The sequence below is a fragment of the Dermacentor albipictus genome, chromosome 6 (genome assembly GCF_038994185.2).
Source record: "Dermacentor albipictus isolate Rhodes 1998 colony chromosome 6, USDA_Dalb.pri_finalv2, whole genome shotgun sequence".
In the NCBI taxonomy this organism is placed as follows: Eukaryota; Metazoa; Arthropoda; class Arachnida; order Ixodida; family Ixodidae; genus Dermacentor; species Dermacentor albipictus.
The window spans coordinates 44639119-44665741 of NC_091826.1; the positions used below are offsets into that span (position 1 = coordinate 44639119).

At 47.1% G+C, this 26623-nt stretch overlaps 1 protein-coding gene across 2 annotated transcripts in view; it reads left to right on the top strand.

Moving 5' to 3' along the window:
* The window catches only part of mib1 (mind bomb 1), a 638149-nt gene that overhangs the window by 16761 nt on the left and 594765 nt on the right, over positions 1-26623 (top strand). For both annotated transcript variants that reach the window (XM_070540424.1, XM_070540425.1), the window contains exons 7-12: positions 2156-2357; positions 3323-3467; positions 5505-5638; positions 8895-9002; positions 9716-9913; positions 11229-11380. In XM_070540424.1, coding sequence (XP_070396525.1) covers positions 2156-2357; positions 3323-3467; positions 5505-5638; positions 8895-9002; positions 9716-9913; positions 11229-11380 — 939 coding nt within the window. The remainder of the gene's footprint in view (positions 1-2155; positions 2358-3322; positions 3468-5504; positions 5639-8894; positions 9003-9715; positions 9914-11228; positions 11381-26623) is intronic.

Sequence of the window (26623 nt, forward strand, 5' to 3'; positions counted from 1 at the left end):
GCATTCCTAAGAATGTAACTGCGCTTTTTATTGTACTCATTGTGATGATTCATCCATTCATTTATTCGATTGATTGTCTTGAAATACAGTTGACTAACATTCTATGGTTGACTAACTTTCTATGTGTATTAAGTTGAAAAATTTGTTAGAAATTACATTAAAGCTCCTAAACAAAGTAGAAATCTAATGTGCACCTGGTATGTTAGGAATAAAAAAATAGGCAAGGGTTTAAGTGTGTTGCAGAATGGCAGCCGGTTTCTTATAATAAATGTTGCTGCATCTTATTTTAAAAAGTCAACTTCATCGCAATACACCGTGTTATGTGGTAAAGCGTGCGAAGGCCTCAAAAGCGGTTTTGATATCGTGTCCGATTGCACTGCACAGGAAATTTTCGACCCACTTTCAAAGAAAAAAAAAAGATATGCATGTGTCAGAGTCTGGTAAATACCGTAATCGGACATTGTGAGCTAGGGTTACTGCTGGAAAATCTTCCAGGGCAGGCTGAAAATAGGTGCTTTCAACGGGAGATAACATGGGTTCAACACATTCACTGCCCCTTAGCGCCGCCGAGACAGATGCTGCCACTAAAGATGTCGCTATTGGGGTTACCATAGGAGTCGCTATAGGGGTCAGGCATATCGCACTGACTGGCCATGTCGTAATTATTCGGGAAAGGCCAGCTTTAGGATTGAAATAAGGAAAGTTTGGGCCCAAGCAAGAAAACACATGTTCAGTTTTCTACTACTTCATGCAAAAGCCATTAACATGGGACAAGCTGTTCTGAAGTCTATCATGCAAACAACATTTGCTTATGGTATAAAATATCACTGGGAAACTTTAAAGTGTGGCACCCCATATGCTCAGTTATGCTGATGTCACACAAGCTGCAGATTGAAATGAAAGTATGCGCATTGGCCCTCACTTGACGTGTTTCATTTCGTGAGCGGTATACTGTCATTCAAAGCAAAGATTGGTGCATGTTACCCGTGAATGCAGTAGAAAAATTCTGCTATTTCATGATGCGGTTGATGAACATGTTGATAGCGAGATTGACTGTTTGCACCTTTCAATCTTTTGGGGCGGGGGGACATGCTGGGTCAGTTATGCTGAGATTTGGAAAACTCATGCACACGGTTATGCAGGGTGCAGCGATACTTTACTGTAGCTACAGCCTTTTTAACTACATGCTTTAGGGACAGCTGTTGGCCCACCCTATGCCGCATAAATCCTGGCACTCTTGCGATCAGCGTGCTCATGAGTAGCAGTGCCATGCAGTAGAGTACTGTTGTTCCAGTTGTGATTCACTGTGCTAATCTATTAATCCGGTTAGCATTCTTAGCCCATTTCCCCCACTTTGTGTTTGGGGTCATGTCTCTAGCTCCTTTGCTCCAGCAGTCTTTCTAACAATAAATAATAAAAAAAGACGTGAAAAACTTTGGTACTGCTCAGTATTGCAACTGGGTGCTCAGGTGCAGCAGCCTGATGCTGTATCTGCTCAGCCACGGTCACGGACTGCGCAACGAGGGATCAATTATCAGTGTTAGCATGCACCAGAGTGCCACCTGTGAAATTTTGGAGGTGATGCAAATGCAAAGGGACTTCGCGAGCATGCCGCTAGATGGTGCAATATGTCAAGAGGCACAGATCACACGTGACCCGTTTCACTGGTGGCTCTTTCAGTTCTCTCAAACCAGAACACGTTGCAAGAAAACAATGGTGATGCGTACCCGATTGTGCTCTCATCCATCATCCACCCACCTGCACACCAGTCCTCCCAGTAGCCAATTTCCCTCCACCACTTGAATGCTAATTGCAATAACAATCGTGAACATCCCCAAAGGATGCATTCTGCCAGAAATCTTTTCCTGGATGATTCTGCAGCAAGAAGTAATATGCGAGGGAATGATGAATTGCTTTTTAAGCAGTGATTACTTGTTATCGGCTGATTTGAACTTGGCATGTTAGTACGTAAACTAGAAAATTTCCTGTAAAAAATTTAGTCTCATTGAGCACTTTTATGTAAATCGTGTGTGTTTCGCCACCATGGACCTTTCGAAAGCAGCTTGCACATTCCCTTATTGCTCGAGGAGGTACAGCGTGCTTTTGCTTTTAGGAAGTAGCCTTGCCTGAAAGCTTGTTTCGTTGTTGCCATCAGGTGGACGTTCAACCCAGCTGTGCTAACTCGTGTCAACACTGCACCGACTGCATCGACATCGTCGGCAAGTGGCAGCGGTGCAGGGGACTCGGCCTCATCGCAGCAGTTTGCTGTTGGGGACCTGGTGCAGATATGCAGCGACCTCGAGCGCATCAAGATTCTCCAGAGAGGTCATGGAGAGTGGGCGGAGGCAATGGCTCCTGTGAGTTTGGATGACACAGCCGCTGTGAATGCTGTTTTCAGTTGTGCTGTTTTGAATTCTGGTGCGTATGTGATCGCCACTCATTTTATGCATCTGTCAAGGGCGAAATAGTGTCTGCACCTTCTGGTGCCCGCATGTCATCTGCTGACCTGCCTCTTGGATTGCCTAGGGGTCCATGAACTTCAGTGACAAGTAGTTTTCATAAGAGATGGAGCAGGTTAGGTGCATGTATGCCGTTGTAACTGGGATCTCCATTGTAGAAGTGGACGAGCTACTCAAGGTTGCAAGAATTAAAAGCTGTACCAGCCTTGCCCATACCTCTTGGTGGAATGATGTGGGTGCAGAAGCACGGCCTTCACAGCTTCACCTTCATCGCCGTAAAACCTTACCGAGTAACGGCGACTTTGTAGATGACATTGGGCCCTCATCGGGGCACGCAAGCGTCCAACTGCAGGCACAAATAATCCAATCCAATCCAATTACCTGGGAGTGTAATGCCTGTGTGTTCTTTAAGCCCTCAGTGTGCCCTTCGATATTGTCGTGTTTTAGTGATGGTGAAAACCCAGAAGGAGTGCCAAAAGTGTGACTTAAGAATCTAACTGTTCATTGGGGGAACCAGCCAAGTAATGTTACAAAGCCAAGTAATGTTACAATCACAATGACAATGGTGAGCATGGTTGTCAGTCGTCAAATCTAATCCCTCAAGTTAAGTCCGTTCGCTATTCATACGTGTCTAACTATACATGCCAGAGTAATTGCTTATCATCATTCACATTTAATGCAGAGCACTATTTTTTATTAGGCCTGCCTCTTTCTTTATAGAATTGATGACAACAATCAAGAAATTTTGGATACAGTTCTGACTTTGAACACTAGAGTGTTGGCAATACTATCGCGCCAGTGGCTATGTACTGCGGTCTTATTGACCCTTTTTCTTGCTTCTTCGTCCGTCCGTCCTTTTCTAGACCCTGGGCAAGATAGGCAGAGTCCAGCAGATTTACCATGACAATGACCTCAAAGTCGAGGTCTGCGGCACGTCTTGGACTTACAACCCTCTCGCTGTCACAAAGATGTCATCAGACGGTGCTGTTGCCGGTGTGTCCAGCGGTGGTGAGTGTGTTTGTCACATTTAATACGAATGACACTCTGTTTTACCTTTCTCTTACAGAGGCTTGTACACAAAAACTTTGGTAGTACAGTAGAACCTTGTTAATATGGTACCGTTTCAAACTATTTCCTGGCTCCAACATTTGCAATTGAGAGCACAAGAAATGACCGAATACAGCTACGCTGTTTTTTTTAGCGGCTAGTACATTTTCGGAAAACACAATCTTTAGGCACCAATGTTCAATACATCTCCAAACTGCAATCGTATGGTACATTCTTCAGCCACTAAGGTTCCATGTGAACAAGAAAAAGGCACGAGGCACGCACGATCGAGAGCAGCAGGCTCGTGTGACAGTGGCTTCCCTGCAGTACTCGTCCACCTGTCTATGGGGGCGAAGTGCGAAAACACCCGTGTACTTAGATTTAGGTGCACATTAAAGAACCCCAGGTGGTCGAAATTTCCGGAGTCCTTCACTACGGCGTGCCTCATAATCAGAAAGTGGCTTTGGCATGTAAAAACCCCATAAATAAATAAATAAATTAATTAATCGTCCACCTGCGTCATGTGACAATGCCAGCAGGCACTTAGTTTCTTCCTCAGGTTTTAGGAAATCTTACGGGTTGTCATATGCCGCACTGACAGCTATTGATGCCAACCCTATTGTGAAAGGCATCTTCGCCTACATGTTTCACAGTGTGTGTGGCATAGTGCTGTTGGAAGTGTACTGCATGCGGTGGAAAGTGTGGGATATGTTTCGCTCTTCTGGCATCGTATTCCGATGTCACCCACCAGCAACTTTGCTAGAACACCCCGTAGCTCGATTTCGTTTTAGTTTCCCGTTGGTGTCCTATGCTCATGATTGTATTGCGCTCAGTATTACACTGATGCAAACTACCAACATGTTTAATACTGTTAGAGAACATGCTTATATACACGGCAAACACACTTACGATAGCAAAAAAAAAAAAAAGAGAGAGAGAGAGAGAGAGAAGTGCGTAAGCATTCCTTTCATCACGTTCATCCATCCAAGCCGAGATTGAGTGTGCCAGGGCCAACAGGTGCAAGTGAACGCTGCTGTTCCGGCCCACCACATCATTACATGTCATTGCCTTCCCAATTACCATGTATGTAAGCAACTTCCATAGCAGTAATAAACGGGTTGGTAGTTTTTGCCAAGTATGTCTACTTTTTGTTCTTTCTATGTTCGTTCTTTAGCACTTCCGTCAGTGTAACACTAAGAGTAATACAGTCACGAATGTCCACCGACTAGCCCTGTCCCTGTGCTTTACACTACGCAATAGGAAACTGACAATGCGTGTCTCGGGCTTCTCGAGACCCAGCAGCTTGAGGTACGTTGGTGTCTAGTGCGGCAACGATTCGCGCTTAATGGGCACGTCAAAACTTCCCGCCAAAATGCCCCGCCCAAAGAAGCTGCTGACCGCCGACGAATTCAAGAAGCGCAAACATAAGCTTGCTCAAGCCACAAGGACGATAACTCGGGCTCCGATGTCTTGGGCCACTCGGACGCCACCAGCTTCGTGTATTTTGGGGTCTCATGCTGCAACGATTCGCACGTTTCGCACTATGTAGATGTGAACTGCTGTCCAGTCTGCTAATATTTTTGGAGCCTTCAGATTGTATGTTTTTCTGGTTAGTGTTTCTTTTTGAGCATTCTTTTTCCAGAACGTAAGAACGAGGTTCTACTGTATTTAAGAAAAGTGAAAAAATAAAAGAATGGTGGTAAGCATGACTGAACATCATAATTTTGGAAATATTCATCATGCACTTATTAACAAAATATAAATAATAAACCTTTATAATTTGAGACGGCCATTCAAAGTAACGGGCGGTATGTCCATTCCTGATAAGTCTGTCACGCCAGCAATTCCTTTTAGTGTTACATCTGCAGTGATTTGTGTCATGGTTAGCACCATATTGAATACATGTCAGTTGATTAATGTTTATGCACAAGGGATGCCCCAGCAAACAACTCTTCATGCCCTTTTTCCCATTTCTTTTTTTACGTGGCCTTTTGGCAGAACGCCTGAGTGCTTTGCTCAAGAAGCTGTTCGAGAACCATGTCTCCGGAGATGTGAACGAGGAACTGGTTAAGGCGGCGGCCAACGGCGACGCTCAGAAGTGCGAAGAAATTCTGAAGCACCCTGAAGCCAACGTGAGTTGTGCTTCTCTTTGGCCACTGCTGTTTTACCAGTTTCCTTTGGCGTGCGCTGCTGTGTGTGTTAAGATGATTGGTCACCAACTTGCCTAGCTGTCGACATTGCTGAACTTCATTTGATGTCCTTTGGGAAAGGGGGCTACAAAAGTGACGCGCACTTTGGGAAGTGTTAACGCAGGTGTGATGGTCAGGTCGATCAGCCATTGCAAGGCGTGCAGATCGGAGGTTGTGTTGGATACGCTACGATTTAGCCCATATTCAACTTACCCCATACCTGGGATTCCTGGTGCTTGTGGCAATCACTCTGCGACGGCTTGCAGCCTGTTACCACATTGGCCAGTGGCAAATTTTCGTCACAGCCACACTGCTCTCCCCATTAGGCCTGATTTTCTTGCATTGTGTTGGCACCTGGAGTTTCTGCCATGAAGTAGGCGACACACAGTACGATATGATGTCTGATGCACCTGAACAACAGCTGGATCCGAGGTGTTTTGCCGTGCCATAGCGCCAGTCAAACGCCCAGCACGCGACAAAAGTAGGAGATACGCGGTAGGACTCGACGTCCTACGTCGTATTTAATGCCAAATAATACCATCAAAACTGCTTAAAATTTTTCGCCTTATAATGAACGCACGCCCCTTCATTGCGCAAATCATTATGGAAAAATGTGTGTTCATTAGGCGAGTGAATACGGTATTCAGTATTTGCACACCCCTACCTCGCCCCTCCCTTGTGTCAGCTGATACCATCCTGTGCCTGCAAGTTTCCTAAACCCATCACACCAGCTGCTGTACTTACTTGTTTCTGACAGGCACTTTTCTTGCAAAAAGCTTGACCAAAAAATGATGCACGTTAAAGTTCACTACGAAAACGAAACTACAATAATGACCAGCTTTTGTCATTGGCATCCAAGATCACTGTAATCCAGGGGTTCCACGAACAGCAGTTTAGAATTCCAAGTGTGGCAAGAATGAATCCTACCCCACTCCATATTTTCCTCATTCAGTTCCACAACTTATCGATTTAGAGAGGAAATATTTTATTGCATTTTGGATTTAATGAAGCTATCGCATGCCACTTTCAAACTTCAGCAGGCTGCAAGAGACCCACATCACAGTGTTGCGCGAGACTTGTCACTATGAAGTATGCAGGCCTGCTTTAGTCACGCTGAACACCTTTAATTCGTGCTTGTGGGGACAGTTTGCAACATGCGAGCGAGAATCAGTTCAGAAGTTCTTGATGCTGAGAGCCACTTCTGAATTTAGCAACGTCTGCTGGGTTGACTTTTGCTGTCGACGGATTGGCGTGCATTCATGTGTCATTTGTGGTTCGGGCGTGTTGGTATCGGTAACACAACATTTTGATACTGGCTGGTTTGCTGCCGCACTGTGCTGCTTTCTGCCTTGTCATCCAATATTTTTTCAGTGTTGCGATTTTCATCAATATTTTTTAAAAAGACCGAAGGTCTAAATAACTAATCCACCTCCTAAGATCACTAAATTATAACTTTTCTTTTAGAATGCAAGAAACCTCATAAAATTTGGTGCAGTGGATGCCAGAATATTAACTACAGTTTATGCTTTATTGCTACCGTATTTACACGATTGTAAGTCGACTCGAATATAAGTCGACCCCCCCCATATCATATCGCGCGCCCGAAAAAAAAAATAATAGAGCATACCCGAGGGCGCATTCGATAACGAAAATTTATTAGTAGCTGACATGGTCACTGGACTACTCGTCTTCACTAGTGCTGCCATCGTCATCGTTGCTGCAGTCCCACAGCGCGTCGTGGTGCAGCGAAATTTCAAATTTGGCAAACGACCGTACCAGGACATCTTGCAGAATAGCAGCCCACGCCAAATGCACTCAACCACACGCAGCCGTCAGGGAGGCTCTTTTGACAGGTCCGGTTGGCGTAATTTCGCAGTCTTCTGCCGCCAGCCACTCGTTGTACGTACTCACGGCGGAGCAGAACCTTAAAATTAAGGCGAAGGTCCGGGCTTGTTTCACGACCACGTCACACTTCACTGGCAGTGACCGATCACGCATTTCAGCGACGTACGCCGCAAGTTTAGCCTACAGCTCCGGAAAGCGTCCAGACTTTGGCACGTGGGAAATTTCTCACTTGTCATACCAGGTGAAAATTAGCAGTCGCCATTCTCGCACCACCCGTTTACAAACATCGAAATTGCGGCCCGCTGTGCAGTGATTTGTTTCTTCGGCGTAAAGGATGGCAGCCCTTTTGAACGGTGCTGTGAACGAGTGCCGAACGATTAGTGGGCCTGGAGCACTCATGACGACTGGGGAAGCATAGAAGTAGCACGTAGCCGGCAGTCAAGTAGAACGCGTCAAACCAATACCATGCCAATACTAATGCCTTCAAGCACAGAAAGAGAAACCAGCGCGCAGTGTCTGCTCTTCCATGAACTACCGATACTCCCCGCAAGCGCCGCCGTTCTGAGGGTGCCGCCGCAAATGGGAACAGCGGCGCTTCCATCAACTATCGACACCCCCCATAAGTGTTGCATGCACTGTAAAACTCTCAAAAATGTTGTAAAACCCTTCCGCAAAGCGAAATAACATGCGGGATAGCGAAAAGATACGGGTAGGGCCATATAGCAAACATAAAATTCTAACTACGTCGTAGCTCCCGTTGGTATCGCTTTTTTTTGGCGGGGCCATGTTTCGGTTTCGATTGTAAGTCGACCCCTCAACTTCAGACTTTCAAATTTAAAAAAAAGGGGTCGACTTACAATCGTGTAAATACGGTATTTATTGCTGCGAAGTGGGGAAATGCACTTTTGCGACTTATTTTACTAGATCATTTACCATTCTGGAGTAGTGTATCATTGTGTGTGACCAGGACTTCCAAGCCTGCAAAAAATTTTGCCAGAAAGGCTTTGATTGGCCTATTTCTTTGAAGTTTAGACTGCTGTGCCACCTACTACCCAGGACATCGGAAGCTAATCTGGATTGGTCATGTTAAAGATTCCATGATAATTTTCATGCTTAGCTCTGAACACAGTATGGAGATACTTATTTTATAGCGAAGCACTTATAGCTTCATTTTTTAAAAATTTGATTTCAAGAACCTAATGGTGGCATCTTGTCATGCTTCTTGGCATATTATTCTTGTGTGCTAAAATGCTTCCTCAAACATGTCTTGACCGAATGGTCATTCTGAAAAGAAAAATAAAGAACCCTTTAAAACTGCACCTGACTCGTGTTGCCTTGCTTTTCCTACATTCAGGTGAACGGGGTGTTTGCGAGTCATACCGCCCTCCAGGCTGCCAGCCAGAACGGTCATGTGGAGGTGGTCAAGATTCTCCTGCGCCACAATGCTGACGTTGAGATTGAGGTGAGTTGTTCGTTCAAGTTCTGAACGATTGCCCTGTTCATTCTTCATTTTACAGTCTCTGCGCAACACAGAATTTTTTTCATTCTGTACAAGGAACTTCCATTTTCTAACCTTTACTTTAGAGCAAGTGTTTTTTTTTACTAAGTGTGGTACATCCAGAGAATGCCGGGCAGCATTAATCGCTTGTTGGGCACTCTCCCCGCTGTCTTATTTCCCAAGGACCATGCAAGGTTGTCACACGCCTGTCTCAGCATTACAAACGCTTATAAGCACTGCTACGCCTCCTACCATCGTGCCCCTGAAGAAGGAGCCTGGCGAGGGTCTGAAACGTCCAGTTTTTAAATAAATTTTGATTGGAGTTTTCCCCATGTTTAATCCACACCCAGCGTTGCACATAATGTTTCAGGGCACCTTCCCAAACTGCCTATGATCTTGTGTAATGCACATCAGTGCGGAGCCTAGTATGTGACAGTATGTATGTGACCTGTGACAGTATATGTTACATGTGACATATGTGTGACATATGTGACAGTATGTTGCAGTAGTATGTGACATGCTTAGGCAGGTCAGAATTTATGTGTTTGTAGGCTGTATTGACAAATAAACTTTGAACTTTGAAGCAAGTGCTTAATTTACAGTAGTGCCACGTTGCGTTGGCTGTGTAGCCTGTTCACCGTGTGTTTCACTTTGTCCTTTGCCATACCTTGCGACAGGACAAAGATGGTGACCGTGCCGTGCACCACACCGCCTTTGGAGACGAGCCGAGCGTGATGGAGCTTCTAGCTCGTGCCGGTGCCGACTTGAATGCGCGCAACAAGCGTCGCCAGACTCCCCTGCACATTGCAGTGAACAAGGGCCACATGGGCGTCGTCAAGACCTTGCTTGACCTGGGCTGCCACCCGAGTCTGCAGGTGAGCTGTACAGACTTCTTTTTAAGGAGCTCTAAGCAAGTTAGAACGTTCTTAATGAATATGGACAGTGCGTAGAGTGCAAGACGCCGAATTACGTCTGCAAAGAATTGCAGCACTGCGCTTTGTTGGCAGTTTGCAGAATGAAGAAACTGGCACACGAACTTCTTCTTGTAGGCACCATTCTTCTTCACCAGCTGTGGCAATACCAGTTCGATTTGTGTGGCTGTTGACTTTCATACACTGACTGCCCAATCGTTCAGCGTAGCAGCAGTTAAAGAAATAAAGAAAAAGGTTCATCATTGGGTCATGGTCGATGGTTGAAGGAAAACTTAGGCACACCCTAAAAGCAATGCAGTAGAACCCCATCCATACACTCTTAAAGGGACTGTGGAAAAAAAAAAAGACATACCAGCCGGAAAAATGTAACTATGAGGAAGGGTGCAAATTGCCACAGCACAACGTCAGAAACAGTCTGAGTGGCTGCCAGTGCATTTATTGAGATGTCTCGGCGCTCGTACTGTGACCAGGAATGGCAGGTGTTTGCATGTTTATTTAAGGGACGCTTGTGGTGTTTCGTGACAGTGGCCTCTATAGCAATATTTTGTGTATGCTTCACCGCATAACATGGCTCTGCTGTGCTGAAGCTGACTAAAGTGAACCGGCACTTGTGAAATACAAATAAGATTCTTGCAGGCTCCAAAGTAAATGTAGTCCTGTATTTGGTGAAATTGGCCCAGCGTGCGTGGTTCCTGGTAGGTTTTAATCGATGCACACTTCTTCAGATGCTTTGCCAACTGCTCTGTGCATGTCTTTGCCCAATGTTTGTGCAGCGCCTGGCTTGTGAAGCTTTGTTCGTTTATTGTAAACTTCGAGTCGATTGTTGCAATGAACTGGTAGCTTGTTGCAATGAATTGGTCACTTGTTTCAACCAATTGGTTGCTTGATACAACATGCGAGCGTCAGTTTTCTCCCTGCACAGTTATTTTTATGTGGCGGCCACTTTCTAATGCAACCTAAGATGCGGGAACATTACAGAATGGCGCTGTATCAGATGGGAACATAATACATAGCAGTCAATGGGATTTAGGTTGGGAACACGAAAACGCAACGTAGCAGCCAGGAAAACATAACAGTGAGGAATGTACCAACGGTGTTCCACTGTATCTCAGAAGGTGATAGATCGCTCATGTGTGTTTCAGTGTATCAGTCTTGAAGGTGCGGGCATTCCAGTGCTCTTCAGACAGAGGTTAGGAGATTAGGCACAGTTCTAGAAAGAAAGAGTTAGAAGAAAACTGGCTCGCTCCGTTATTTTCAGGACTGCGAGGGGGACACACCGCTCCACGACGCCATCAGCAAAAAGCGGGACGACATGCTTACCCTCCTCCTAGACCACAACGCGGACATCACGCTCACCAACAACAATGGCTTCAACGCCCTTCACCATGCGGCGCTCCGAGGCAACCCAAGGTCTGTGCAGCATGTCTTCTGCCTGCCCTCGCTTTTCTTCTTTTGCAGATGACACTCGACAAGGAACACATTGTCGCTAGTTTTCTTTATCGCTTGCCAGACAGCTTTCCCAGCACGAGACTGCTCTGGGCTGCTCGGGATTTCACGTTTGCTCATATTGTCTATGAAGTGACATTTCCATATGGGTTCAACTTATCTTGCGCTCGTTTAATGTGACTCTGAAGGTAGCATGTAAAAAATTATGTGCAAAAACTACCATTAAGGTCTGAAGGTTGTTTGAAACTGGCATTGCTAAGCCTTCCAAAAGACGGATGCGGGTTTGCAATTGTTATTTCGCTGCAATGCCCCTGACGAAAACCAAACGCTAGGTCAGGGGACATGTGGACCCATCTTTACATATGGGTGTCTGGCAGCGGGTTTTGAACAAAGCATCTTCCGCAGCCAAGGCTGTAGCTTTAGCCACTAGGCCATGGCTACGGTTTGTGTTGCGCATTTGCTTTCTCTCTTGTTTCAGCGATGAAAAAGCAACAAGGAAGACAGCCAGCCACCATCTGGTCTGTGGCTAAGTGCAGGCATAATTTGATCTTGCTACTGACTGACTTTGTCGCGGGGTAATCATGGTGCACAAGTGGAAGGGGTTGCTTGGAAGAATGAAACCATTTATCGGGTGGTCTTTTTTCCAGAAAACAAAGCAATTCTTAAATGACAGGAATAGCATCAAGCCCTATCAGGGGTCAGCGAGGTAAAGGATGCTTCTTGCATCCATTGATTGATATATGTGCGCATCATCTTGCTTTGTAGAGAACGGTTGGTGGTGCTTACCTAGATTTGGGAATGTACTACATCACTCATGGCACGCATACAATCTGGTTCGACGGTGTCAAAGTGGCAACAATGTCTATGAGTTTTTGAAAACTGAGTATCTCGTGTACCATGTGTGAGAGTGATAGAACGATAAGTGATCATTGTAGAGGCAAGAAAAAAAAAAACTACACAATTAAATATAATAGTCCTCATTGTCCTTTTGATCATTTAGCAATTTGTTGTTTGCAAGGAAGACAGTGAAAGGATAGTTGCGAACATTGCTACAGTAGTTAGATCCAAATAAATCAGTTTGCCAGAAGAAGGAAGAACATATAGAAAGCTGTAATGGCTGCTTACTTGTAGAATTAAAGACTTGAGAGTTTATACCATATGCATACTTACCAACTCTGCCAGATTTCTTATATAGTTTGTGAATTTGGGCTCCTTCTGCAATTTTACTGTGTTGCATCAAGTAAAAAAAGATATGTTCTTGAAAAAGTTTTACACATGTTGAGTGACACGAGATTGAAAAAAAAAAAGAAAGGAGATATGCTAAAAAAGTTCGAATGATACCTATGATGCCCTCTTGTGCCAGTGCAAGACACCTCGTACAGCAAGTGTAGGTGCCTATACACTTATCACTGGCTACGCACCGGTGCTGAAATGTCCACACAGACTCGTTTCTTCTACTGTCCCAACGCTCCAAAAGGGACATCAAATGATAGTCATAATTAACAAAGTGCATGTGGATCTTGCAAAGTATGCATACTCATGGTAAGTTCAAACAATGCTCGTGCCAGCAGTGGGACGCAGAAGGCCGCCCTGGCTCCATTACCACGTCAAATTAGTATACCAAATTATAGAAAAATACAAATTTACGGCCTGCACATCCTTTTCTATTACATTTTCTGTAACAGCTTTATTATGAGGTCTACAATACGTCTTTCGACATCCATTGAAATTATGACCTTAACCATTTTGCCAAATAATCTCTTATAGACCTTCTGCAAACAAGTTGCTTGGAATCTTATGAAATACAGTGAAATCAAAGGGAAAAAAATTGTCTGCAGAAAGTTTGTATATATACTATATGATGAAGAAGTAGTTAGCGAAATTGCAGCTCAGTCTGTTTAAAATCTATGAACTATCATAGACTGTCGAGCTGGACTTTATGGGGAAGTGGCACGCCCTTCCTCCAAGCGATTGAAGGAGAGCTCTACGAGCAACAGTATACGTCATAACCGTTGATCCTGAAGGAGAACACTTGTCGAATTTCGCGCCCAAGTTGCGACGTTCTGCGAGAGGTGGCGCCACCGGGCCTTCTCGTCCCCCCTCTGTTAGTCCATCCGTCGCGCCGTGACCGAAACGAAAAAAAAAAAAATGGTTTTCGTTTCCGATTCGCCACATTCACTGGAGATTATTCGTCCATGCATCTCCTTTATTTGTGTCGTTTGTAAATTCGCGCGAGCTTGCTGTCATTTTGGAGGTGCACTCTAAGAACAGTTCACACCCTTTGGAGTGCCCCTTCTGCCACACAACGATAATCGTCATCTGCCTTGATGCGTTTCCTTTCTTTAACGCTGCGAGCCCGGTACTTTCCGGTAACGAACAGCATGCGCGTTATCAGCATGATAGCATTTCCTGTCGGCAATGCTATCATGCTGATAACGCGCGTGCCGTTCGTTACTGGAAAGTACCGGGCTCGCAGCGTCAAAAAAAGGAAACGCATCAAGTCAGATGACGATTATCGTTGTGTGGCAGAAGGGGCACTCCAAAGGGTGTAAACTGTTCGCAGAGTGTGGCAGCAACGTTATTGCGTTACTGCAGTTTTCACCGTGGCTGGTTAAGAGGCATACGCATTAGTAATAATTTTGTGAGCGTTTCAAATCGATGACCGGCTAATAGCTTTTCCGGTGGTGGTACACCTGCGTAATAGCTCAAACGAAAAAGAAAAGCGCTTTTTATAATACTGGTATGGGCGAAGTGAAAGATGCCCGATTGAAATTACCTATATTGAAATTACGTATTGATCTTCAGTTGTGCTTCCACAATCTGAATTTCTTTTAAGAACTTGCGACACAAAAAACAGCTCGCGCACTTTTCAGTTTTTTTCTGCGCAACTCGGCAGTAGCGTCGAGTTTATGTGCCGAGTAAATGCGTGCTGTTTTTCTGTATAGTGACGCTCACGTTGTGCAGACGAACACAAATCGGTTCAAACCTAGTCGAGCCGTTCATTTTTCTTTCCAGTTTTGGTTTTTGGCTTCGGAGTTCGACCGTAAGTGAACCGCTTTCGCCGAACCGGAACGCAAAGAAAAGTTTCGTTTCGACCCTCTGGCGCCCGAGAAGTCCCGCCGAGAGATGGCGCCACCACCAGATTTTCCGGTCTCCGCTATTATTAGTTCACCCGTCCTGCCTCGCCGACTCTGGGATTAAAAAAAAAAAGAACGGCGCCGAACTATTCTCGCGCTGCCTCATTCCTTCTTGCATTTCAACGTGTCAGGCCTACCCACACCGCTTTAACGTCTCCTCCTTTTGTTTTCCTTTTTTTTCACCCCGAAGCCGCGGAGATTGCGTTCCTGCGCACTCAACGGCTTCCCTAATTAAGCGGCCGAATGAGCTTCCAGTTCTGCTTGCTCCGTTTTCCCCATTAGGGAAAGAACGGGGCGAATAATGGAGGGAGAAAAACAAAAGAAGGGAAGCTGAGAGAGAGAGAGAAAAAAAATAATAAAACCGACGTGGTCTCGTCCCCGCGTCGTACTAATTCCACGCGTTGTCAGGAGGTAATGTCGACACGTGTACACCTCTCTCCGCAGCGTACGCCTTTAGGGAGGAGAGGATGGAGAGAGTGAAAAAAAAGGAAAAAGAAAGAAAGAGCTGGGGCCAATTAGTGGTTTGCGTATAGTCGACCGACGCATAGTAGACACTTGGCCCCCGACGGCCGCATTCTTGGCCCCGCGGTCGTAGTCAGGTTGCGTGTCGTTTCGGTTTTCCCGCCTCCCCCCCCTACGTTTCTATTTCTTTTTTTTCCCCTGTCTTCCTCTATGTAGTCGTTCCCGGGCTATGTAATTCTGTTTACACATTCCAGGGGGGAGAGGGGACCGCGCGTGATGCTCTTTCGCGTCGACGGATTGTTTGCGTTCCTTCTTTGATCGGCCAGCGCTCAACGTGATCATCGTGCACGTACGCTGCTTTCCGTGCGCGCGCCTGCCCCGTCGAGTGTGTGCGGGGCTCGTTAGCTGTTTGGTGCCGTGTCGCTGTTACCGCCCCGCCTCCAAACCCTCCCCCTCACCCGCCACCGCCCCTTTCCGTCGGCGCTAAACGCGCTTCTTCTTGCCTTCATAATTGGTGTCGACTCGCTTGCGTATACTATGCTGTTCGCGACGAGTGTCGAATGTTTTCGTTTCAACGAAGTTCTCGGTTTAAAGGAGCGTTCGCTGGCACGTAGTTTCGAAGTTGTCGAATCTCGGGCGCGCATCGTCTCTCTCGCGTAAAAGAAACCGCACGCGCGCAGGAAAAGTGCCGAATTTATAGACGACGATTGTCAATAAAAGGAAATAGCGTAACGGCTGCCATATTGTCGCAGTTAGGATGTTCGGGTTAGCTTTTGTTCTTTGTTCTGTGCGGAATTAAGTATTAACCAGCACATCTGCGGCACAAGCCGCCTCCGTCCAGGAAGGAAATGGACTAAAAAAAGCCAACGTCATAGAAGCTCTCCCGCACGACTCTGGCGCTGAGAGTGAAAGCAGGAGTGTTCGCAGGACAAAGACGTATTTCACCGCGGTCGCGTTGGGTGGCGTTTGTGGAAGGGCACTGATTGAATGATTCGTGTTTGTCAAAGGTGTTTGTTGATGCGTTGAACGTGCGTCGCTACGTTTCGTACTTTTCTGTGTACGCACGGCTCTGCCATTCGCGCTGCAGTGCCTGCAAAGTTATCGCGTAAGAATGTAGGTCGTCGCTGCATTGTGCATCGCACGTTACGAGGCTGTGCCAACTTGTGCTTGCATCGTTTGTTTCCTCGCGTTGGCGTTTAGCTAAGGCGATTCAAGAACGTGCAGTGAGGTACAAACGTTTGGTCTATAGTCGGTGTCAGTGGCGCAGCTAGGTCGTCTGGCACCCGGGGCCCTTAGATCTTCTGTCACTCCCCCCCCCCCCCTCCCCGGGTGTAGCCGGCGGAATGAGGGGTGTCTTCAGACGTATATGACCCCCCCCCCCCCATTCGCCCTTTGCACCCGGGGCCCCCCCTGTTGCTACGCCATTGGTCGGTGTGCCATACCGAATGTGCCTCAAGTGCGCAAGGCTATATATAAACAAGGACGGAAGACGGGAAACACGGTACAGCGCTGATGTCCAACTGTTAGCGGCGTCGTGCAACTGGTTTCGTTCGCCGAATATAAACACTTATACATTATATTGCGATCGAAACGTCTACGTTGATAGTACAGAAGCGCCGTTTTCACCTAATTGCACGAAACCATTGTTACGTCTACACGTCGTATCAAACGCGCGTGCGACATGTTCGAAATAATCTAGCTGCTCATCGGTGCGGGAAATCGATGGCACAGTTGCACATTTCCGCATCTCGGATGCGCCGATTTCAACACCACACTTGCCTTTGATATCAGGCCGGAGTATAAGAGGGTTTCCACGTAGCCTGACTAGGTGTCAGCGGTGGTTCTGCAGTTTTCGTTTCGGTGTTTTCATCTCGGAAGCGTTCTTTCTGCGTATGTCTCTCTGTCCCTGTTGGTCCTTGCGCCATAAGCGTATTCAGGGATCAAGAACGCTTCGCCTAACGTAGTTCCCAGCAAGTGTGTCGAAATCTATCATAACTTTTTTTTTTATGCGAAGCATATATACTAGCCGCACAACCACGCTCTACCTTGCTGCGCCGCGCGCGGCCGCGTAGCTACCATATGACGTCATGACAGCTGCAAAAGCGGAGGCTCAACTCGTGCGCTCGCTTGCGGCCGCGTAGCTACATAGCCGGGTCTCAGCTCGTGCGCTCGCCTGCATGAGTTGTCTCTTCGTCTAGCCGAACCAAATATAGCCAAGCAACAGCAGTTCACCAGGCTAAACAGTGCTTCAACAACTAAGATAAAGGCTAGTATGCTTCGCATCCTGGGCCTAACCTTAGCTAAGCCACAGCCATTTTTTTATTTTGGTTCGATGCACCGTGGTGTCGTCACTTGCTGTCACTCGTGACTGTTCTCGCCGTCCACCGGAGCCGTCACCGTCCGCGACACTCGTCCTCACACGAGTCACGTGCGAGGCCCTCCTCGGCGCCGGTGTTGCGTGTCCGTCGCCTTCATTAACGTTATATTGCGGCTGCGTGGCGCCGACGTTCTTCTCCGTCGTTATCATCCGCGCGCCTCGACGCCTTTTTTTCCCGCTCACGTCGGCTCGCCGACGCCCATTTTCCTGTCTCAGCCTCGTTAGGGGATGCCTCCCCCCTCCCCTCCCCATTCCCTCGTTCCTGTCCCCATTGTCACCGTCCTCCGATCGTATGCTGCGTAGTTTCTGATTTGCCGTACGGAAGGGAGTGGGGGGGAAGAAGCTGTCGTCTGCCCGACTTTTGCACGAAGCCGCAAACGAGACCCGTATGCGGATTTATTCAGAAATGAAGCCTCGCGGTCGAAGAGGAAGTTGTCCTGGCCCGGGAATCGAGCCCGGGAGCAACGCTTTTTCAGGGCTATTTCTGTGTATACTTTCTGGGCTAACCAGAAGGCTGGCGGGTGGCAGCGCGAGGTTTTTTAGTCAATCGACGACTCGAAGCGCGGGGAATCGGAATCTGGCAAAACAGGTCTGCGGAACTTCGCGAGGTCGAAGGGAGGTTCACGAAAGTGGAACGTTGTCTCGTCCACCCAACTTGCGGCTCGAAACTACAAACCTGTCAAAAAAAGAAAAGAAAAACGCATCGTTTTCCTTTGTAAAGCTTCGTACAGGGCAGTCGGATGAATGACCATTTTGTTCCCTTTCGTGAGCCTTGCTGCATCTTACGGGCGTCCGCGGAAGTCCCTCCACCTTTTTCGGTTCAATTTGGCGAGGTAACGCCGCATGTGTCTTTGTGCCCGTCGACGAGTTCTGAGGTTTTCGATATTCTTAGTACGCAGAGCCTTGCTGTATAGGGATTCGCTTCTCACCTTCCACGAAGTCTTGACACATTATCAACTTGCTCGGCGGGCCTTTCCGCTACCACACCCTAAACTTAATAGACCACAATCGTCGGCGTTTCGCATGCTTCAGACGGGGTCATTTCCCTCCAGGGGCAGATTCAGTCACTTCGCGCCTAACGTAGAACCCCACTGTCCAGACTGTGGGGAGGCGTACTGCTCCTTGTCCCATATGCTCTGGCAATGCCCTGCGTTACGCAGCTCATCGCTAACCACTCTAACCGACTGGGAGGCAGCCCTTAAGAGCGGCGACCTCTCAGAGCAACTACGGGCTGTCCAGAGGGCCTGCGACAGGACGGAGGACCACGATCTTCCGACCCCGACGTGGGTGCGGCCCGCGACGGCTACGGGGACTCCCTGAAAAGGGGGGTACCCTAACGCCGGTTCCTCAGGACCATTAATAAAGTTCTTTGTCTGTCTGTCTGTTTCTTTCGGCACGCCTTCGAATGGCACATAACCTTTTTGAATTCTTCGCCTTTAATAGATAATTTACAGTGCTTAGTGGCAGAGCGGGTACTTTGTTCGAGGCAGTGAGGTATTGTCGGTATTAATCCTGCATTCGCGGTCGAGACTGTGATCCCTTCGCCTACGGCTGCTGCGTAAGCTTCCCAGTGCAACCAAATAGTCTCAGGTTGCCCTAAATTCCTCTGTCGTGCAGCGGCTTTTCACGAGGCGGTAAAAACGGACGAATCTTGCACCGGGGCACCTATATATGTATATATATATATATATATATATATATATATATATATATATATATATATATATATATATATATATATATATATATATATATATATATGTTGGGCTGCTGAGCACGAGGTCGCGGGATCGAATCCCGGCCACGGCGGCCACATTTCGATGGGGGCGAAATGCGAAAACACCCGTGTGCTTAGATTTAGGTGCACGTTAAAGAACCCCAGGTGGTCGAAATTTCCGGAGTCCTCCACTACGGCGTGCCTCATAATCAGAAAGTGGTTTTGGCACGTAAAACCCCAAATATTATTATATATATATATATATAATACATATACATATATATACCCTCTTGAACGCCGTACATACTTGGTCAGCTTGCACACTGACGCTGCGCCATTACGCTCCCTGTCCCGTTACCAATGAATGGGCACTCATTTCCCGGGAGGTTCGTTATGCCGCATACTCTTCTTCCATACCGGCCATGCGCCAACTCGCGTTTCCTCCTTCTGCCATAAGCTCGCTCGCTCGCCGAATGCGTGCGTCCGTCGTGGCTATACCATTCGACACGCTTCGTCAACGTCAAAGTACTTCCGACGCCCGCAGGTAGCCGTATATATATATATATATATATATATATATATATATAATGATATCGCGGCTACATGGATCGGTCACGATGCGGGATGCGCACATCACATACTATTCGCGCCTGGTATACGTAGTGCATCTACTCTTCCTTTTTGCCCGTGCGAGTCTTTTTTTCTCGGGCATCTCCGCAAACGTCGGTGCGCGGTGATCAACGCGCGTTGCGCCGATCAGATCGCGAACCCGCGACATTTTCGGCTGTCAGACACGTTTTCTTTTCTGTACTTTGCAGTTTTTCGTGCGTCGTCGTCGCCGGCTATCTACTTCCTCCGCCTTTTCCCTCGCTGCTAGGGAGTCGCTGTCAGCATCCTCCCCCCCACCACCAGTGGGATCGCGCTCGAGACATTACAGCGGCGTCGCTGCCATTTCGTATATAGCATACCACCGTAAGACGTCGAATCGCGAGTCCTCACATCTCTCTCTCTCTCTTTTTCATCAACTGTGGCATTGGTGATGCACTTTCACTCCGTCCCCTCATTCCACTCTCCCTTCTTCCACGCACGCGACTTGCTTGCCGCGACCGTTTTAGGCATTCACGTCGACCTCTCCCATTCCGCGCGACGGCCATCTCCGGTCATCGCTATCGGCGTTGGCGCCGGCCCGGGCGCCACCTTCCCTAATCTTCCCCATACCCGTCGTCGTCGTCGTCATCTACGTCATCGGTCGTCCCCGTAATCGCGCCAGGTCATCGCAAAGGCGACCCCCCCTTTTCCTCTTCCTCCTCCTCCCTCTCCTCCTCCCAGCCGCGGAGTTCCATTCTCGGGCAGCGCCGGTCGAGCATTATCGAACGCGGGGGGGCCACACACACGAACTCACGCGTCCCCTGCGCGTTTCCCCTTATTCCCTGCACAGTTCCTTTCTTCGTCACGACGATGGCCACCACCGACGGTCATCAGCGTCTTTGTTGCAGGGCGCGCGCGCGGTCTCTTGCGGTCGCCTTCGAACTGACGTCTTGCTGCAGCGGCAGCAGCAGCAGCAGCTAACGATGCCCCCCCCCCCTCCCCCCCCCCCACAAACACTCACACACTATCGAGGCCTTACCGCGCCCCGTTGGCGTTGCAGTTGTGTGCGCTAGCTCCGGACGGGCCGGCGGACCGCGATCTGTGGGACCGAACGCCGGCTGCGCGTTTTTTCGTTGGAGGTTTGATATGCTGCAGCACGCGCGCACCTTAGCCCCATACGCCGCCCGGAAGGCCCGCTCCGTTCATCGATCACGTGCTTTGTTATATTTCGTCATTCTTCAAGCCCCGCAGCGGCTGCCGCGTAGCGACCAGTCGTCTGTATGGGCGGCCGTCTTTTTGCGCTTTTTTGAGGGATACGATTCGGTCGAGGCGGCTGACACGCGGGTCATTCATTCATTCATTCATTCATTCATTCATTCATTCATTCATTCATTCATTCATTCATTCATTCATTCATTCACAGGTTAAAGGAGAGTAGGCGACGACACAGGTGAGAGGTATACGCGCATGCGCAAGGCGCCTTGTTTGTGTATCTCTGTGAGTGTCGTCGCTTACGCGCCTTTCATCTCAGAATGTTCTAAATCAACACGCCCAGGTTTCCATCATTCATTCATTCATTCATATTCACTCTCCTTTTTCCTTTCTCTCATATGCCATGAGTATATACGGGCTTCGCTCTTCGATTTCGAATGCAGTCACGGGGCGGTATACGCGAGATTTTCGTGTATAGCCCTCGCCTCCACGTGGAAGTCAGTTTAAATAACCTTCGATGTTCCTTTAGTCTCATGTGCTTTTAGTTCTGATTTTCGATTCTGGTGTAGAAGGGTTGCTCCGTTTTTCCTATCTTTTGTAGTTTTCTTCGGCGGTTTGTTCTTAGTATGCAGAACAGATATGCCCGTTGGCTGTGTTTGGTAATTCGATCATAATATAGTCAAAGTGAACCGCCTCGATCATGTCAGCGCTTTTTGTCTGTCCGTGGATTTAACGAGATTTGTTGCATTAAAAAAAAAGAACAACTTGAAATCTAGTGACTGTTGGCTTCAAACTTTTGATTTAGGTCGGCAAATTTTTTATGAAAAAGTGGCAAAATCGACAATTTTCAGAAAACGAAACTCTCAAGTTTAAAACTCTGTAACTCAGCAATGAAAAATGATATCACAATTATGTGAATTGCGTCTAATAGTACATCTAGAGCGGACAAAATTGATATGTTGCACGTAAATCTAAAAAAAAAATAGCAATATGAAAATATAGCTTTTGCAGAACCCTTGTACACAACGTAACAAATTCACCAAAAATATAAAATGACATATCGAATTCGTCCGCTTTGAATGATGTAATGGATGCCGTTTACATAACGAAGATATCTGTTCTCGGTGCAGAGCTATTAATTTGTAAACTTCGTGCTTCTAATCTTTTTTTTTCAAACTTCCGAGTTTTGAAGAGCTTTTTAACAATATCCAAGCCCTAAATCGAAATTCCGCTTCCCACAGTCACTAGAATTTAACTTTCTCTCTCTAATGCAACAAAATTCCATTAAAATCGGTCTAGGGGCTATCTCAAAAAAATGTTTTGTGGTTTGAATGTATTTGAATACGCCGCGTCGGAGTTGGGCCCAAGCTAAAGCTTCCTCTTAAGGGCGTAGGGCAGCGCGTCTACGTTTTCTTGTGCGCGAGCGACCTTCCTGTGAGCTTTGCAAGCGTCCTGCTCGGCCGCCATCTTGTTTGGACAGGAAAGTATAGCCTGCATAGTTTTTTGACTTCGACGCTGTCTTCGCGATTCTGTCAACTTTGACGTCTTCGTGAATTGGAACGAGACTTAAGATGTCCGCTGTCCGCTTAGCCGTCTACTTTAGCCGTGTATACGGCGAGTATCGGAACACAGCCATAGTAGGCTTCGTCTCGTGTGTCGGCCTAGCGGAGATTAGAAGACGAAGAAGTAATCTCTAGGCTCGACTACTAAAACAAGCTGCCTTTGTTATGCGTTTCCTCGTCTCCTATCTTCGTTGCGCCGCGACAATGTACTGTGTATACTATATGGTCATCCGCGCTGATATTTTTTGATCATCGCAAAGACGAAGTAAGCGCGCGATTATTCGCTGCATGCGTCACAAGAAAGGAGAGAATATTCTTTTGCAGCCGATTACGGAACGTGGGACGTCGAAAAATCCCGTCAATTACACGGTAGTCACTTTGCACAGCAAAATGTAGTGGTCGTACGCAGCAATACTCGCTACATAGAAATGAAAAGGGGCCGCATTGAGCTGCGCAGCGGCGTTCAATTTACTTGAAGCTCGATGTCTGCGTTTTTACTTCGATGTTGTTACGGGCACTTCCGCAGCGGTTTTCAGGTGGCGGTGTGGTCGATGTCTAGTGTGCGTTCAACGCAGGGTATGTCGGGAGCCCCGATATTTGCTTGGAAACGTAATGATCAGTGATATTAAAATTAAAGTTACCTTGCGTGTATATATATATATATATATATATATATATATATATATATATATATATATATATATATATATATATATATATATAATGCGAATAGACAACCGCTTATACACGCCGTGTTTTTCTTCTTTATTATTATTTTTTCACTAACCCGTAACGCTTTACAACATCGGATAGCTCAGAAGAGACGAAATGACAAAAGGCAGGCATAGCGCTGTTACATGATGCGCAATTTTTTCTTTTTACTCACGTGTTCGCACATTATCTAAGGCGGTAAGCTGTCTGACTTTCTTTAATTCATCTCTCCTTCATTTAAAAAGAAATTCAATGGCTAACACCTACATAAGTGTTGTGCGCTTCGCAGTAAAACGTTATCTGAAAGTGTCGCCTTGGTCTTGTATTCTTTGTTCCGTCCTTCGTCCGTTTTGCGTCGTTATGGAACTCGCACCGACCAGCCCGGTCATAGTGCTTGCTTTAACTTCTGTTTCTCGCGTCGCGCATTATACCTGCCGCATGTCGTAGTTAAATTGTAGGAGTTTTGTACTGCAGGGGCGGTCAAGGCTGCTGACGCTGTGATGTTGGAATTCAGACTTCTTGAAAGGGGGGTGGGGGGTGGGAGGGGGCGTCACTATAAGAACAGCCGGCTGCTACCATTGCAGTAGCAATTGCCGCTGCATTCGACTTCCGCAGAGTTTGAGAAGTCGCTCACGCTGTCTTTTATGTGTCAGTTGTCGTAGTGGGTTACATCTGGAAATGACATATATATTTTTAAAATTTTCCGGCCACTGCACAGAATTGGCAAGAAAAGGAGTTTCGCACGGAAATGTGAACACCGTGACATGGAGAAGGAGGGAGGAGGTGTGTCAGAAGATGGGAAGGAGGGGAGGAGAGGGAGGTGTAATCACATTCATGTGATAGTCCCTCTTCAGTTTTCCTTTTAAACCTTTTCTCTTTACGGACCGCTGCTTCAAACTTCCTTCGCTGCATCATCCCAGGTTCTTTATCATCTCACCTGTTATCGCGAGGCCGGACTGCTATCTCGGCTTTGAGCTTGGCTCGCTGAGCACCGCAGCTTCAGTCTTCTGTGTTATCACATTCTGTTTCATCTTGGCGCCGTCTTGCATTATCCGTGGCTGCCTCGCGTTCTTGCCTGTCAAGTGCGAATTTTTTGTTTGCGAGGCTCGGAACTGCACTAGCGCACAGGGCCCCGCTCGCCGAATCGCGTTTTACTTATTCCTTTACCGCCCAGTGTCTGCTCTGGCGTACATGAAATTCCAGCCTTCTCCTCTGATCTCTATTCTCACCCGTTTCTTCTTTCAGTTTTCGAGGCAAGCGTAAGACCAGGTTGAAAAAAAGAAAAATATATTTATACAATAAAAGAAACAGAACGAAGTGAAACTTCGGGGAAATTGAGAAAAGGGACGTGTTACACCGTCTTCTCCTGCTTTGCCCATCATGGTTTTGAAAAAAAAGATAGTTATAAGAAAGCGTACATCACATGCTGCATATATGGAGGAACATGAGCACGTAGTGGATTAAAAAAAAAGTGGGGGGGGGATACAGAGAGAAAGATTCCTGATAAGCTAGAGGAGGTAAATTGGCAGAGGGGTAACTTGGGAACTTGGGTCGGAGGAGGGTTTAGGGAAAAAGTGACGGTAAAAAAAAGAAGAATGAGGAAAGGACTCAGAAAATTCACGAAAGGAAGCGCATTACGGTGTCTCGCATCGCGTCGAGCTAACGGTGTAAAAAATAGGAAAACGAGGAGGAACGCATCTCAAGAACGACGGAGAGACGAGAGAAATAATAAAAAAAAAGATATGACGAGGCAGGCTTAAGGTGTTAAGGGTGGGCACAGGGTATTCCCAGCAGCAACGGCTTCTGAAGTGAAGATGAGGTGCAGCTAGCGAGGGACTTGCAGGAGAACGCTGTATTCTTATACGGGCGTGTGTGTTTATCTCTCTCCCTATCCGTCTGCATGTGTGTGTTTGTGTGTGTGCACGGACGGGAACGTGGGCCCCCGCCGCAGCGTGGTGGCGCGTAATCGAATTTTGTGTTTCCTCGCACGTGTGCGTATCTCGTACGCTCGCTTGGCGATCCCTGTCGTTGCCCGCCTTTTCTCTTTCGTTCTCTCTGTCTTCTGTTTTCTTCCCGCTTAGCTCATCTTTGCTGCCTTCGTCATCGCGACTTGTCTAAGAGAAAACGCACTGGGTGTGGTTCGCCTCCGCTGCCTCCTTGGCCCCCTACCCTTCCCCTTTAACGTCGCTTTCTTGTTGTTGCGTCACTTCGTTTTCATGCCTTCTAATTCATCCAGGGTCCTACTCTTTACTGTAGTCGCTGTCTTTCTTTTTGTCCCACTTTTTATTTGATCTCGGAGTTGCGGGAACGTTGTGTCCACGTGTTGACGCTTCCGAGTTCGCTGCCCGTGCTGCTATTATTAGCTTTTTAATTGCTGTATCAGAAGTTCCTCGCTTTCAGGTCCGGCGCTGTTTTTCTAATTTTCATAAGCTAGCCGTTGTGCCTTAATTGCGCCTGTTGCTCTATTGTTTTACTCTCCTTGTGCTCAACTATGTGCACCTTCAGCGTGCTAGGTCTCTCTCATATTTTGTGTTACTGTCTTTTTCTTGTGTTTTTTTCTTCGGAGGAGGTCGTCTTTTTTTCCTTTTTTATGTTTTCAATCGTTGTCCTTTCGCAACCAGTAATTTGCTGAACCCGCACAGGAATCCTAACGCTGCTTTCGCGAAGCACGTCTATTGACTCGTGTTCTTTCTTTCTTTCTTTCTTTCTTTCTTTCTTTCTTTCTTTCTTTCTTTCTTTCTTTCTTTCTTTCTTTCTTTCTTTCTTTCTTTCTTTCTTTCTTTCTTTCTTTCTTTCTTTCTTTCTTTCTTTCTTTCTTTAACTTTCGCGTAGCCTGATTGGGTGAGACGGGAAAGCACAAACTTCGCGTGCTGATCTAATCGAGTTTCTCGTGTTTTCACGGCGGTTCGCGGTCGGCTTCGCGGCTAGATTGTGCGGCTGCTGTTTGCCGGATGAATAGACCGGTATATGCGTACCTTCTAGTCGGAGAACTCGTCGAGCGAGGGCTTCGCAAATGACGAAACGTAATCTCCTGAAAGGTAAAAAATTTAATCAGAAAAAAAAATTGCGAAGAGATGCGCGCCGCAAGTCGGAAGCGCTGAAACGTGAATGTTTATAGTGTAAAAAAAATGGCGCCGAGCTGTCTACCGAGGAAGAGAGTTTCCCGAAGCCTATGTGGCAGTCCGACGATAACTAGTGATTTGCGCAGCGCTCACAATTACGTATGCGCTGGGAAACAGGTTGACGAAGATTGCAGGCGCATCTTCGTCAAAGAAGCAGGCGCATCTTAATGAGGGTTTGGGCCCGGCACGCGCGTTCACCGTCGACGAAGTTTTCGTTTCTTCCTGTTCGTCGGCGCGTTCGTTTAACGAGAAGAAGGTGCTTCCGCGTGGAAGTAGGAAAAACAAAGGGCACGTGTCACAGGAAATTGCTTTGAATTAG